Source organism: Macadamia integrifolia, chromosome 2 (genome assembly GCF_013358625.1).
Source record: "Macadamia integrifolia cultivar HAES 741 chromosome 2, SCU_Mint_v3, whole genome shotgun sequence".
Taxonomy (NCBI): domain Eukaryota; kingdom Viridiplantae; phylum Streptophyta; class Magnoliopsida; order Proteales; family Proteaceae; genus Macadamia; species Macadamia integrifolia.
In genome coordinates, this window is record NC_056558.1 from 22,862,764 (window position 1) to 22,876,013 (window position 13,250).

The 13,250-nt window shown below is 43.4% G+C and overlaps 1 protein-coding gene across 1 annotated transcript in view; it reads right to left on the reverse strand.

Annotated features, from left to right (window-relative positions):
• The window catches only part of LOC122090998 (peptide chain release factor PrfB1, chloroplastic), a 121,236-nt gene that overhangs the window by 82,891 nt on the left and 25,095 nt on the right, over positions 1-13,250 (reverse strand). Inside the window, exon 3 of the mRNA XM_042660794.1 lies at positions 4,620-4,840. Within this exon, the coding sequence (XP_042516728.1) occupies positions 4,620-4,840 (221 nt within the window). The remainder of the gene's footprint in view (positions 1-4,619; positions 4,841-13,250) is intronic.

Consider the following 13,250-nt stretch of genomic DNA (forward strand, 5'->3'; position numbering starts at 1 on the left):
CGGGTGCGGAGGTAGAGTCACATCCCATCGGTACTACGGTACCTGCATCATCATCTAAAAAGCAATGTCCAGGAGGGGGAGCTCCAACTAACTCAGTGAGGGGTGGGGTTCATGCACAATCAAGCACAACCATCCACATACATAAAATAAATCATGATACCATGAGTACAGAAATAAACACAGTCCATTATGCGAATAATGCAATCCATTTATTTATTTAAACCACCTAACAATACAACTAAGTCTGGTAAATGCTACTATGACACATTAGGCTGTATCCCTGGGCCCAGGACTAGCACATCAGTCACCCAGCGATACAAACCCTAGTTGTGATTAGGAGCCTGCCGGTCCCAAAATGCGACCGTCAGTCACCCAGCAAATCCCTGATAACCCCCTCCTGGCAGCCACGGCACCGGAATTACCATCGGCCACACTGGACTAATTCCCGCCTCCGACAACAATCACATTGTACCACGGGTGTGGCATTCCAGAAAGGTTCATCGAACATGCCACTATCGGGTTATCCAACACCTTACCCTCTGTTGGCAAGGGGACGTAGCATAGGGAATGTCACCTAACCACAAATATTCTACATACCTTGCATAATGATACAGTTAGTATGAACCACGCGACACTGAAATCACCATCGGCCACGAAGCGTGTCCATTTCCAAGTATAGTCCCAGGGTACACGATACCGGATTTTCCATCGGCCACAAAATGTAACCCACGACTATATACCTAATCTAGCATACAAAGCAGTTGAGTATGGACTACGCAACACTGGAATTACCATCGGCCACGAAGCATATCCATTTCCAAATGCAATCCTGAAGTACACAATACTGGAATCACCATCGGCTACAAAGTGTAATCTGTGACTACATCTAATCTAATGCACATAATCAATGCATGAATGCAACATCCATACCACGATCACAGTACCGGAACCACCTCAGCGACACCGGATCCCACAACATACATCACATATCTATATTCCAATTCTATAACATAACACATTTCAACATAATATAACATGTTATGTAAATCTCATGTATATGTGGCAATTTAAACAACATTAATAATGCTAACACATGTGAACAATTCTAAAAGTATGAAACACTCTGGAAACAAAAGTCAACCATCCCTCACCTCGATTGTGATCTGTCAGATAGGGTTCCAAGTGTGTCAATTGGGTGTCCAACTCTCTTCTATCCTTGAGGTAAGTGTGCATCTCTGTCCTAAGCACAAGGTAACCGAACGTCAATGTGTGTCAGGAACATCAGAGGGGACCCATAGGGCCTACCCCTAAAGGGTATAAGTACTGTCAAGTTTTGACAGTTCTAGGAGGTCACCGGATTCACGTCACCAGAAACAGAGGAATTGGCACTGGTAGAGAGCTCGTAAGAGCTGTCTGTCCACCGGAAACAAGGCACCAGATTCAAGCCCAGGTGTTTCCAGTGGCTGTTTCCAGTGGACACACAGAAGTATGCCCGCAGATTTAGGGCTTTTCATCTCGGGCCCGATTGCCGGGATTTTTTCCGTGGAGTTTGTAGAGTGTTCCTACCTTCATTTTAAGCTAAAGAAATCCCGATTCCATCTGGCCATTTGGGAGATACTACGATCGAAAGATCGAAACCCTAGATGGTTATTTGGTCACAAGTGTTGCCGGAGCTCACCCGGCTTGGTTTAAGCTCATCAAACACACCGGTGAGGTGAAATGATCATTCCCAAGGTCGACCTCTTGCTCCACTATCCTAGGTCAAAATGAAGAGAGAGAGTGTCGTAGGAGATGTAACACTTACCTCCGGTAGGATTCCGACATGGAGTGGTGGAGCCGAGGACTAAGGGAGTTCTAATATCCTCCTCCTTCCTCTTCTCCTTCCTTCTCTTCCCTTTTCTCTTCTTTCCCTCTCCCACGTTTTGTATAAGTGAGGTGAGAAACTCACCTCTCCTATTTATACTAAGTCAGATACTTAGGGCCGGTTTGGTTGGCCCATATCTGATCAAATTGGGTTATTCCACGATTCGAGACATATGGGCCCACCTCCTTAGACCCATATGGAGTACAAGTCATGAGGAAGATGTGGGAGAGTGCACGGGGTCTTCCAGGGTTGTTCACGATCCAGGTGGTGGGGTCCACAGGCATCGGAACCCAACCAGCAACCTGTTAGGCCACCGGATTCACCTCACCGGATCCAGGCCCAAGTTGTTTCCGATGGTCAAGGCAGTGTTGTGCCTTGACTGCCTGTTGTCCTCAAGTGGTTCTTGCACGGGTGGTTGCCCTGGGCTGTGTGCATGGTTCTCCGGCAATTTTGGTATGTGCCGGGATTTGGGTGTGGGGTGCCCGATCACTTACCGTCTGGGATCGGAAAGTCTGAATCCCCTCGAATTGGACTACCATGATATGCACGAGCAAGTGGGGTCATCCCTCCCCCTTTTACAATGAGCTGCCACGAGCCAAAACCCGGTGGTATTTTCCCCCTTTCTTTCTTGTCTTGTTTGCCAATTGTGAGTGTGTTCGAGTGATTATTTGAAAACCAATTGAAGCCTCGAAGACCTATAGCATTTGAGTTTGAAGATCAGCAAGATCACCCAAATCGATACAGAGCAGAGTCAAGGTTTTGGCCTGGATCGATTTGGCCAGATCTCCCTAATGGCCTAACCTGAAATCTGATTCAGGAACCCTTCTGAGGGTTTATTAAGGACCAAAAGAAGGTCCTTCCCTCTTCGATCCAAAAATCAGGGCCATCTGTGGCCTGGTTTGGCTGCTGTAATTTTTCTCCCATTTGATCCTTCAAAACCTTAATTTCAGGCAAGGGTGTTTCATATCTGTTGCTGCCTATATAAATACTTGCTGCCACCCATATTTGCAGAACTAATTGAGGCCATCACAACCTACAATCGACCAGGTTGTTTGGTTCATCAGAACCTTGGTTTGTGAGTAGAATTTCTCTCTATTCAGCCCTATTTTCCAGATTTGAAATGTTACAACTGTTGGTGAGATCTGAACTTGATTTCTGAGTTTAGTTTGGAGTTCATGAATTATTTGGGGCTGTTTCGGTGAATAGCCTTATTACAAATGCTTGAGGATAGAAGGTTACACAGATGCCGATTGGGCCAAATCCATCTCAGACAAACGGTCTACATCGGGCTATTGCACATTTGTGGGTGGTAATTTCGTCATAAAGAGGAGTAAAAAAACAGCATGTTGTGGATAAATGAAGTGCAGAGGCAGAATTTAGGGCAATGGCTTATGGAGTGTGTGAACTCTTATGGTTGAGACGATTGGTCCGAGAGTTGAGGTTTGACATTAAAGGACTTGTGCGGCTCTAGTGTGATAACAAAGCAACTATAAGCATTGCTCACAATCCGATGCAACATGAAAGAACAAAGCACATTGAAGTGGATCGGCACTTGTCAAGGAGAAGATAGACTCTAGCTACTTTTGCCCCCCTTTCATGAAGATAGGTGATCAATTGGCAGACATCTGCACCAAAGCGTACCCTTTTATGCAAGCTAGGTATGTATGACATCTATTCTCTAGCTTGAGGGGGAGTGTTAATAAGGGTACTTTAAGAACTAGGTTATTATCTTGTTGTCTTATATTGTATTTTCTCTTTTTTACCTTCTACCTCTCTAGGGAGTTAAATGTAATTCCTTACATTTTATTGGTGAAGCAATATAGGTGTGGTAGACATCATTCTCTACACATAACATTCTACTATTGTTTTTTCCTCTCCTCTTCTTCCTCTTCTCCAACCTTCCACTTGCTTATTCGCTTGTTCTCTTTCAATCTCTATATTCTTATACGTGTGTACATGTACTACCAACCCTTGTACTACTCTCCGTATGTATCTCCCTTTATACTACACTCATATATTATAGATAAAGAGGGCCTTTGTCATATCTGACAAGCCAATCCATTCTCTCAACCAACTCTGGGTCACCTGCTTTCACTGCATCCACCTATATTTGCAAGGCCACAACATAGTCATAAGTATAATCAGTATGATTTGACAGCTAGATCACTACAGGAGTGACAAAAAAAAATCTTTATTGAACTCCACCCAGCTGTAAAAAGGGGGGAATCCAAGAAATGTTTCTTAGAACTTCCCCCTAACTTCATTTTCCAAATCCTAACACCGAGAGATTATGATGTCAAAATTCATGTAAAAAAAAATCCATTAGCAAACTTAAACCCTTGATCCTGTAAATGCTCAGCAGTTAAGAGCTTATCCACCCCAAAACTTGAATTGAAAGCAATGGAGCTCTGAGGCAATTCCTCCGCCCACTAACCACCATGGGAAGCTTGTATAGTTGTCCATGTGAACTCAGAATCCCCCAGCTTCTGCAACGCACGACGGTGGTAATAACTGTGGTTTAGCGTTTCCCTTCCATAGTTACTAGTGTTTGAGGTACTGATTTATAAGATGATTTGAGGAATAACACAATCAGGATCCTATTGATATTGCATTTTAAAATAAGGATTCTAATATTATTAACTAAAAGTTAAAACCAGTTATAAGAAAGATTCAATGGGAAAGTAATATTATTAACTTTTAAAGTTACAACCAGTCATAAGAAAGATTCAATGGGAAAGTAGGGAAACAGACAAACCTGTGTTTTGAAATCAGTCAGAAGTTTAATTTTATCTTTGACTTCTGCCAAGAGAATAAGTGTTTCCTGTGCTTTAGCTCGATCACCCCACAAAGAGCTATCTGCAGCCTTTTCCTCTAAAACTGTGAGATCTTCCTCTAACTGTCGCAGACCTGCAGATGCCCTAATCTCTTCAACACGTTCAATTGTTGTTTCCACATCCTTTCTTATAGTATAAAAATCTGTGGCCAATACAAGGAGATTACTGAAATTCTGCTCAACTGGTTTCTCAGAACTATTTTAAACAAATTTCAGACTAACCAAGTTCATGAACTCAACTCTTTTTATTAAAGTAGAATGGAAAAAATGGAATATATTAACTTCTACAAAACCAGCCCTTTATGGTTAGACCCTAAACAAGTTAAATGTACTAATATACTAAATATCCAATATGTTCAAACCACAAATACAGTAAATATAACATATACCATCAACAAACTGGACAAAAAAATATATAATAACATTAAAATGTTTGAACTTATGACTACTTGATGGATGCCACAAACCTAGTAGGACAGATTCATAGAACTAACCCCAGGACAAGGTAGCAATGGATTAAGAATTTAGAAAACAGAACAGAAATGAGGAAAACTGAACTACTTGATATCCAACGACCAACAATCTGATGTGGTAGGAAAGCTGGTCGAGTATTGTATGTAACCTGCAGAACCTGTGCTCAGAATGATCCGATGGTTGGATGTGCATAAACTGGTATGGACAGGAATTTAGTAACTAGGAAAGATCACAAATAGAAAGTTTATAAAATGCAAGAGCCTAGAGATCCACCACTCAGACGGACTTCACACTTACAACGAGAGGAGTCTCCTTGAAGGGGAAAATTTTTGTCAAAATATAAGCCCAATGCATGGTTAGGAAGGCTGGGGTCACGGGCTGCTGGAACTTGCTATAAATTGAAAGAAATAATGAAAGAAAAAAAAAAGAAGTAGAAGGATATGTAGGCATCTCACCTACCGTAGAAAAGGTCTCCCACCTCTCTCTACCAGGGCATCTCACCCAAGCTGACTCTCACAAGCACACTCATGCAAAAGCAATCATAGCTTTCTGTCCAATTGTGGTCGTAGTAACCCCTTCTTTCTGATTAACTACACATGCCCCCTTACAACTTTGAATTCTTTGATATAGTAACTACTTAAAAATAGAAACGAGTAAAGCTTTATAGAAACTGGGTACGCAGTAGCAGGAGTCTCATGCATTGGGTACAACAATAACTCAGCCTTGCCAAAATAAATGGGGTCGTCTACATGGATCCGTGCAAAGACAAAAAAGAATAGTAACAGTAAATAAAAAGGGAACAAAACAACAACTCAGACAAATCCCACCTAAATGGGGTCGGCTTCATGGATCTTTGCCCTCTAATCAGCTGTATTCAATGACATACGTGGGACAAGACCTACACTATGCATGTCTTCCCTCAATCCTCACTACTTCTCCTATGATCATTTCAGGCCTGCCCCTAGCTCATATAGATTCTTCAATCTGAATCAGATCACTCCTCCTTACTGATGGATCCCAAGCCTCCATTGAACATGGCCATGCCACCTCAAACGGCTTTCTCGGAGCTTATCATGAATCAAGACAACTCCCAAATCAGCTTTGATATGGTTAATCTTTACTTTATCCTTCCTAGTTATGCCGCACATCCATCTTAACATCATCTTTGCTACACATAGCTTATCTATATGACACTTCTTATCTGCCTAACATTCTGCACCGTACATCATAGCCGGTCGAACGACAGTCCTATAGAATTTTCTTTAAGCTTTAAAGGAATAGGTCAGTCACATAACACTCCAGACGCACCTCTACTTCATCCATAGAGGAAGAGAAGGGGGAAAAGAAAGGTAATTAACATCATCATCTTTGCTACACATAGCTTATTTATATGACACTTCTTAACTATTACAATCCCAGATTCCTGCAACCAAATCAATAACACCAGAAAAAGAGAGAAAGAAAAGAGAAAGAGGAGAGAGAGGAGAAACCGCAAAGAGCAGCCTGCGATCAGTCCAGAATGAGGCTGATCGCAGGGTTTCTTAGAATATATAAGTGTAATGATAAGTGAACAAGTACAAGATTGCCCCCAATACAAAAGAAATAAACCCTAACACCATATAAGGACCCGATAGGACAGAATTGCCCCTATCAGGTCCAGCGAACGGCGCTAATCCGGATATCGGGATTAGCTCTTCTTAACACTCCCCCTCAAGCTGAAGCATATACATCACCCATGCTCAGCTTGGTACAACCATTGCGAAAGCTAGGAGTAAACAAAGACTTAGTAAACATGTCAGCTAACTGATCCGTTGAAGGAACAAACGGAGTCTCAATCAGCTTCTTCAGAACAGCATCACGAACAAAATGACAGTCCACGTCTATGTGTTTGGTCCTCTCATGGAAGACCAGGTTACTAGCAATGTAAACAGCAGCTTGGTTGTCATAATACATCTTCATTGGCTTGGTCATTGGAAATCCCAACTCCAAGAGTAACGACCACAGCCACATCAACTCAGCAGTGGTATGAGCCATAGCTCTGTACTCTGCCTCCGCACTGGACCTAGCAATAGTAGTTTGCTTCTTGCTACGCCACGTAATAAGATTAGCTCCAACAAAGGTACAGTATCCAGTGGTAGATCTCCAATCACTAGGAGAACCAGCCCAATCAGCATCAAAGTAGCCAACTAGATCCATATGCCGATTAGGACAATAAATCAACCCTTTTCCAGGAGCACCTTTCAGGTAACGAAGAACACTGATAGCAGCATCCCAATGTGCTTTCTGAGGAGACTACATGAATTGACTAAGAACTCCAACAGCATAAGAAATGTCAGGACAAGTCACAGTCAGGTAAATTAGCTTGCCAATCAAACTCCTGTACTGATGTACATCCTGAAACAGTTCACCATCATCAACACCAAACTTGTGGTGAGGGTCCATAGGAATATCAACAGGTCTGAATGTAAGCATCCCAGTATTAGATAGAAGATCCACAACATACTTTCTTTGAGATAGACTGATCCATTTCTTGCAGCGGATCACCTCAATCCCGAGAAAATAATGGAGATGACTAAGATCCTTAGTCTGAAAATGGTGCTGAAGATACGTCTTCACTTCAAAAATACCAGCATTACCCGTACATGGCCTTATGATACGTGCATGTGCACGGCTTGGGTACACCCGTCTCCTCTGGCACTGACTTGGACTTGTCTGGCCAACCTGCGTTCAAAGTCACCCTTGCCATCATGGTCGATAAGGAACCCGCCTTAACCCACTCTGGTTCGGGTCCTGCATAGTTAAACCGGGTCAACCGTGTAATTAGACCGGTTTTAAAAAGTAGGGTATCACATTTACCCCCCCTTTTTGAAAATTTCGTCCTCGAAATTGGCGTACCTGGTTGCTCGAAAAGATGAGGATACTTGGCTTGGATTTCATCCTCTTTCTCCCAAGATGCTTCTTCAAGTGAATGATTTGCCCATCGTACCTTCACGAAGGAAATGGAGAGGTTGAGAAGAGTTCACTTTTCTGTCCAAGATTTCAGCTGACTGCTCTGTATAGGTCATATCAGCTTCTAGATATTCTGGTTCCACGGGTAATACATGCAATGGATCATGAACGTATCACTTCAGCATGGATACATGAAATACGTTATGAACATTCCCGAGAGAAGGTAGCAGAGCAAGCATGTAGGCTACTGAGCCAACCCGAGCTAAGATCTCAAATGGGCCAATGTATCTCGGGCTCAACTTACCCTTTCTATGGAATCTTTGCAACCCTTTAGTAGGGGAAATCTTGAGAAACACCTTTTCTCCTACTTGAAACTCGATGTCTTTCCTACGGTTGTCTGGGTGGCTCTTTTGACGTGACTGAGCTGCCTTAATCCTTTCTCGAATAACATCGACCTTGTCACAAGTCATCTGTATCATTTCAGGTCCTAACATTCGGCGTTCGCCTACCTCATTCCAATACAGAGGAGTTCTACACTTCCTACCATATAATGCCTCATATGGAGCCATCCCAATTGTAGCTTGGTAACTGTTGTTATAGGCAAACTCCATAAAGAGTATATATTCTTCCCAACTACCACACATTTCCATTGCACATGCCCTGAGCATGTCTTCTAATATCTGTATGGTTCGCTCCGACTGACCATCAGTCTGTGGGTGGAAAGCAGTACTCAAATTCAATTGTGATCCCAAAGCACGCTGGAAACTTTTCCAAAATCTGGAAGTGAACCTTGGGTCCCTATCTAACACAATGCTCACTGGCACTCCATGTAAGCACACTATGTTATCCATATAAAGTTGTGCTAACTTGGCCATAAAGAACTTGGTCTTGATGGGAATGAAATGAGCAATCTTAGTAAGCCGATCAACTATCACCCATATCGCATCCATCCCCTTAGGTGTGCATGGTAGTCCGGTGACAAAGTCCATTGTAATCCTATCCCACTTCCAATCTAGTACTGGGAGTGGCTGAAGAATACCATAAGGTCGATGCCTCTCAGCTTTTACTTTTTGGCATGTAAGACAAGTCGCCACATATAGGGCTATTGTGATTCTCATGCTTGGCCACCAGTAATTTTGTTTAAGGTCTTTATACATCTTTGTACTTCCTCGGTGGAGTGAGTACTCGGAGCTATGTGCTTCCCGCACTATCTTGCCTTGTATCTCCAAATCATCGGGCACGCACAACCTACCTCGAAACAATAATGCCCCATCACTGGCTAAAATGAAATCAGGGTCGTTCATTGTTTGATCTTGAACCTTAACTTTGATCCGCTGCAATTCAGGATCCAAAGGTTGTTTCATTATCACCTCTTGCCTAATAGACGGATGCACCTGTAGAGCCGCTAGGGATACAATCAACCATTTAAGGTTTTCTAGTTGATGTTCAAGTTCTAAGGTTGCTCCTTCATATAAGAGGGTTTCATCCATTAGCATCGCCTCTTGTACGAGTGGTGGGCTGACTGCTAAGTATGAGAGTGACACAGTCTGTGCCTTCCGACTCAACGCATCTGCCACTACATTAGCCTTGCCAGGATGATACTGAATGTCGCAGTCATAATCCTTCATGAGCTCAAGCCATCTCCTCTGCCTCATGTTCAAATCTTTTTGGGTGAAAAAGTACTTAAGGCTTTTGTGATCACTGTATATCTCGCACTTCTCCCCATACAAATAATGTCGTAAATCTTTAGGGCAAAAATGACTGCGGCTAGTTCCAAGTCATGAGTGGGGTAGTTCTTCTCATATTCCTTTAGTTGTCGAGATGCGTACGCTATCACCTTACCGCGTTGCATGAGAACACAACCCAACCCAACCTTAGAAACGTCAGTGTAGACTATCATTCCACCTGTGCCTTCAGGGATGGTCAACACAGGGGCCGACACCAACCTTTTCTTCAATTCCTGAAAACTCTTCTCACATTCCTCTACCCATTCAAATTTCACACCCTTTTTGGTTAACCTAGTCATTGGTGCTGAGATCCGAGCAAAATTTTCAATGAAGCGCCGGTTGTATCCAGCCAAACCCAAGAAACTTCTAATTTCAGTAACATTCTTAGGGCTTTTCCACTCTACTACTGCTTTCACCTTATCAGGATCCACCTCGATTCCGGCCTCAGACACTACGTGTACCAGGAATCCAACTTGCTCAAGCCAAAATTCACATTTACTGTATTTGGCAAACAATTGTTGTTCTCTCAGCCTCTGTAACACCATCCTCAGGTGTTGGGTGTGCTCCTCTTCTGTCTTAAAGTAGATCAAGATGTCATCAATAAAAATAATTACCCATTTATCAAAGACATCGTGAAATACTCAATTCATTAAATCCATGAATGCTGCCGGTGCATTGGTTAACCCAAAAGATAACACTAGGAACTCATAGTGACCATACCGAGTCCTGAACGCTGTCTTGGGTATGTCGCCGCTCTTTATCTTGAGCTAATAATAGCCTGATCTAAGGTCTATCTTTGAAAATACCTTTGCACCTTGTAATTGGTCAAACAAATCATCAATGCGTGACAATGGATACCGGTTCTTAATGGTTAGCTTATTCAATTCCCGATAATCGATGCACATACGCAAGCTGCCATCCTTCTTTTTGACAAACAAAACTGGGGCACCCCAAGGTGAAACACTTGGGCGAATAAACCCCTTCTCCAATAATTCTTGCAACTGCATCTGTAACTCCTTCAATTCGGCTGGTGCCATCCTGTATGGAGCTTTGGACACTGAAGCTGCTCCAGGAATCAAGTCTATGGCAAATTCTAACTCTCTATCAGGCGGTAGATGCATCAGATTATCTGGAAAGACGTCGGGAAATTTTTTAACCACCTTTACTTCTTCTAGAGGTGTAACCTTTGCATCAACATCAAGTACCGATGCTAAGTAACCCTGACATCCACTTTCCAACATCTTGACCGCTTGAAGAGCGGAGACGAGGACCTTTCTAGCCCGTTTCATTTTATCTGCTTGGTATACCAATTCTTTTCCTTCATCATCTGTCACCCTAATTAATTTTTCGGCACACACCACATTAGCTCAATGGGCCGACAACCAATCCATGCCCAGTATAACGTAAAAATTTTGCATGTTGAATTTAATGAGTTGTGCATCCAATTTCTTCCCACTGATTTCCACTGGGCACGGCCCATACACCTCCTTCAACTGTGTAACTTTACCGGTAGGCATACTAACAATCATCCCATGATCTAGTGTCCTGGGTGACATACCAAGTTTCTCAGCAAATCTCTTAGATATGAATGAGTGTGTAGCTCCTGAATCAAACAAGACATAGGCTGATATACCTCATATAGGTAGAACACCTAGTGCAACATGCATATAAGTACAGCAGGTTATCAACATTTAACATAAGGAAAATCTTAAATTAGAATGTACATGCTACCACTTCCGTGCTGGCCTCAGCTTCCTTAGCTGATAAGGCATACATTCTTCCTTGCAGTTGATTCCCCCGAGTTAAGGGAGGTCTGTACGCAGAGGGCTGACTGGAAGGTAAAGCTGGTCTAACTCGACAATCTTTAGCAAAATGCCCAAAACTGTGGCAATTGTAGCAACGGACCTGTGACGCCGAAACTGGGGCAAGGCCCCTCTGCACTTGACCTAATGCGGATGGGGGACGGGGTGGCCTTGTGACTGTAGGCACCGTACTAGTGTTTGGGCAAAAAGATGTAGAGCCCGGACCACCAGCTGGTCGAGGAAGGTAGCCAGATGGCCTATAGGGTTGTCTGTATGTAGGCCCAGAACTATACGACCCACGGTACACCCTGGATGAGTTGTCCATGTCCGGAAATGGATCAGTCCTCTTCCACAATCCAAGTGTGAGGGACTGTTTTCCCTTGTGCTTATCTTCCATGGTTTTAGCCTTTTGCAGAATCTGGCCATAATCTGTCAAATCTAAGACCTTGAGCATTGACCTAATAGATGCCTTTAATCCCTTCAGAAATCTTGCCGCCTTTTCTTCAGCTGACCTCATATGCCTAGGGGCAAAATGGAACAAGCTTTCAAACTGCTGCTGATACTCAAGGATAGTCTTATTCCCTTGAGTTAAGGCCATGAATTCCGTCTCTTTATGGTCTCTGAAGCTACGAGGGTAATGGTTGGCCAAAAACAACTCCTTGAACTGCTCCCATGTGGGTTCCGGATGTGCGGCCAACAATATAGGCTTAGAGGCTTGCCACCAAGAGTTGGCTTCATTCTTGAGTTGCAGCCCTGCACAAATAAGCTTCTGTGCCTCAATGCACTCAATTACCTCATATATCTTTTCCAGCTCTTGGATCCACTGGTCTGGCTCTAGAGGATCACTTCCCACCTTAGAGAATACAGGTGGCAAATTCCTCTTGAAAGATTCCACTACCCTTGACGTATTATTCGTCGGCGGGTAATTGGGTGCATATGCCGTATAGTAAGGGTACGGAGGGGGCACCATATACGGAGGAGTGTTGAGTGGCTGAATTGGAGGTGTACCTCCAGCTTGTGGCCCCATACCAGACCCTACAGGTGGGTCTTGTGGAGTAATTATCCGGGGATGTTGACCGGATTGAGGAAGGTCTAACTGTTGCTGTATAGCAGCCATAAATGCCTGCTGCTGCTAAAGCATTTGTTGCTGGAAGGCACCCAGAGTGATGACTGGTGGAGGATTCGGAAGTGTAGTCACAGGTGGGTCCCTTTGTGCCACACCCTGATCAAAGGTTTCTTGAGGTTGTGGGAGTGGGGTTTGCCCCACAGAGCGGGACCTTCTAGGATTTGGTGGTCGACCGACCAGACGAGGACCACGTGAAGTACCTCGTGCATTGCTATCGGATCTAGTACGTACCATCGTGTCCTTGCACCTGGAATATACCATACACAAACATTGGTTAAGTACCTTAGAATTTACATAGGCACATAATCATATGCCAACACACAGGGTATTGTAGTGTATGATGTCTTGCAACTAGCCACAGCTTAATCCCGAAAATATGGAGCTAGTGCTTCGACAAGTAGGACAATGGTCCCACTCGACTCCTCCCCTTTTTTTTTTTCTTTTTTCTTTTTTCTTTTTTTTTTTCATTATTACG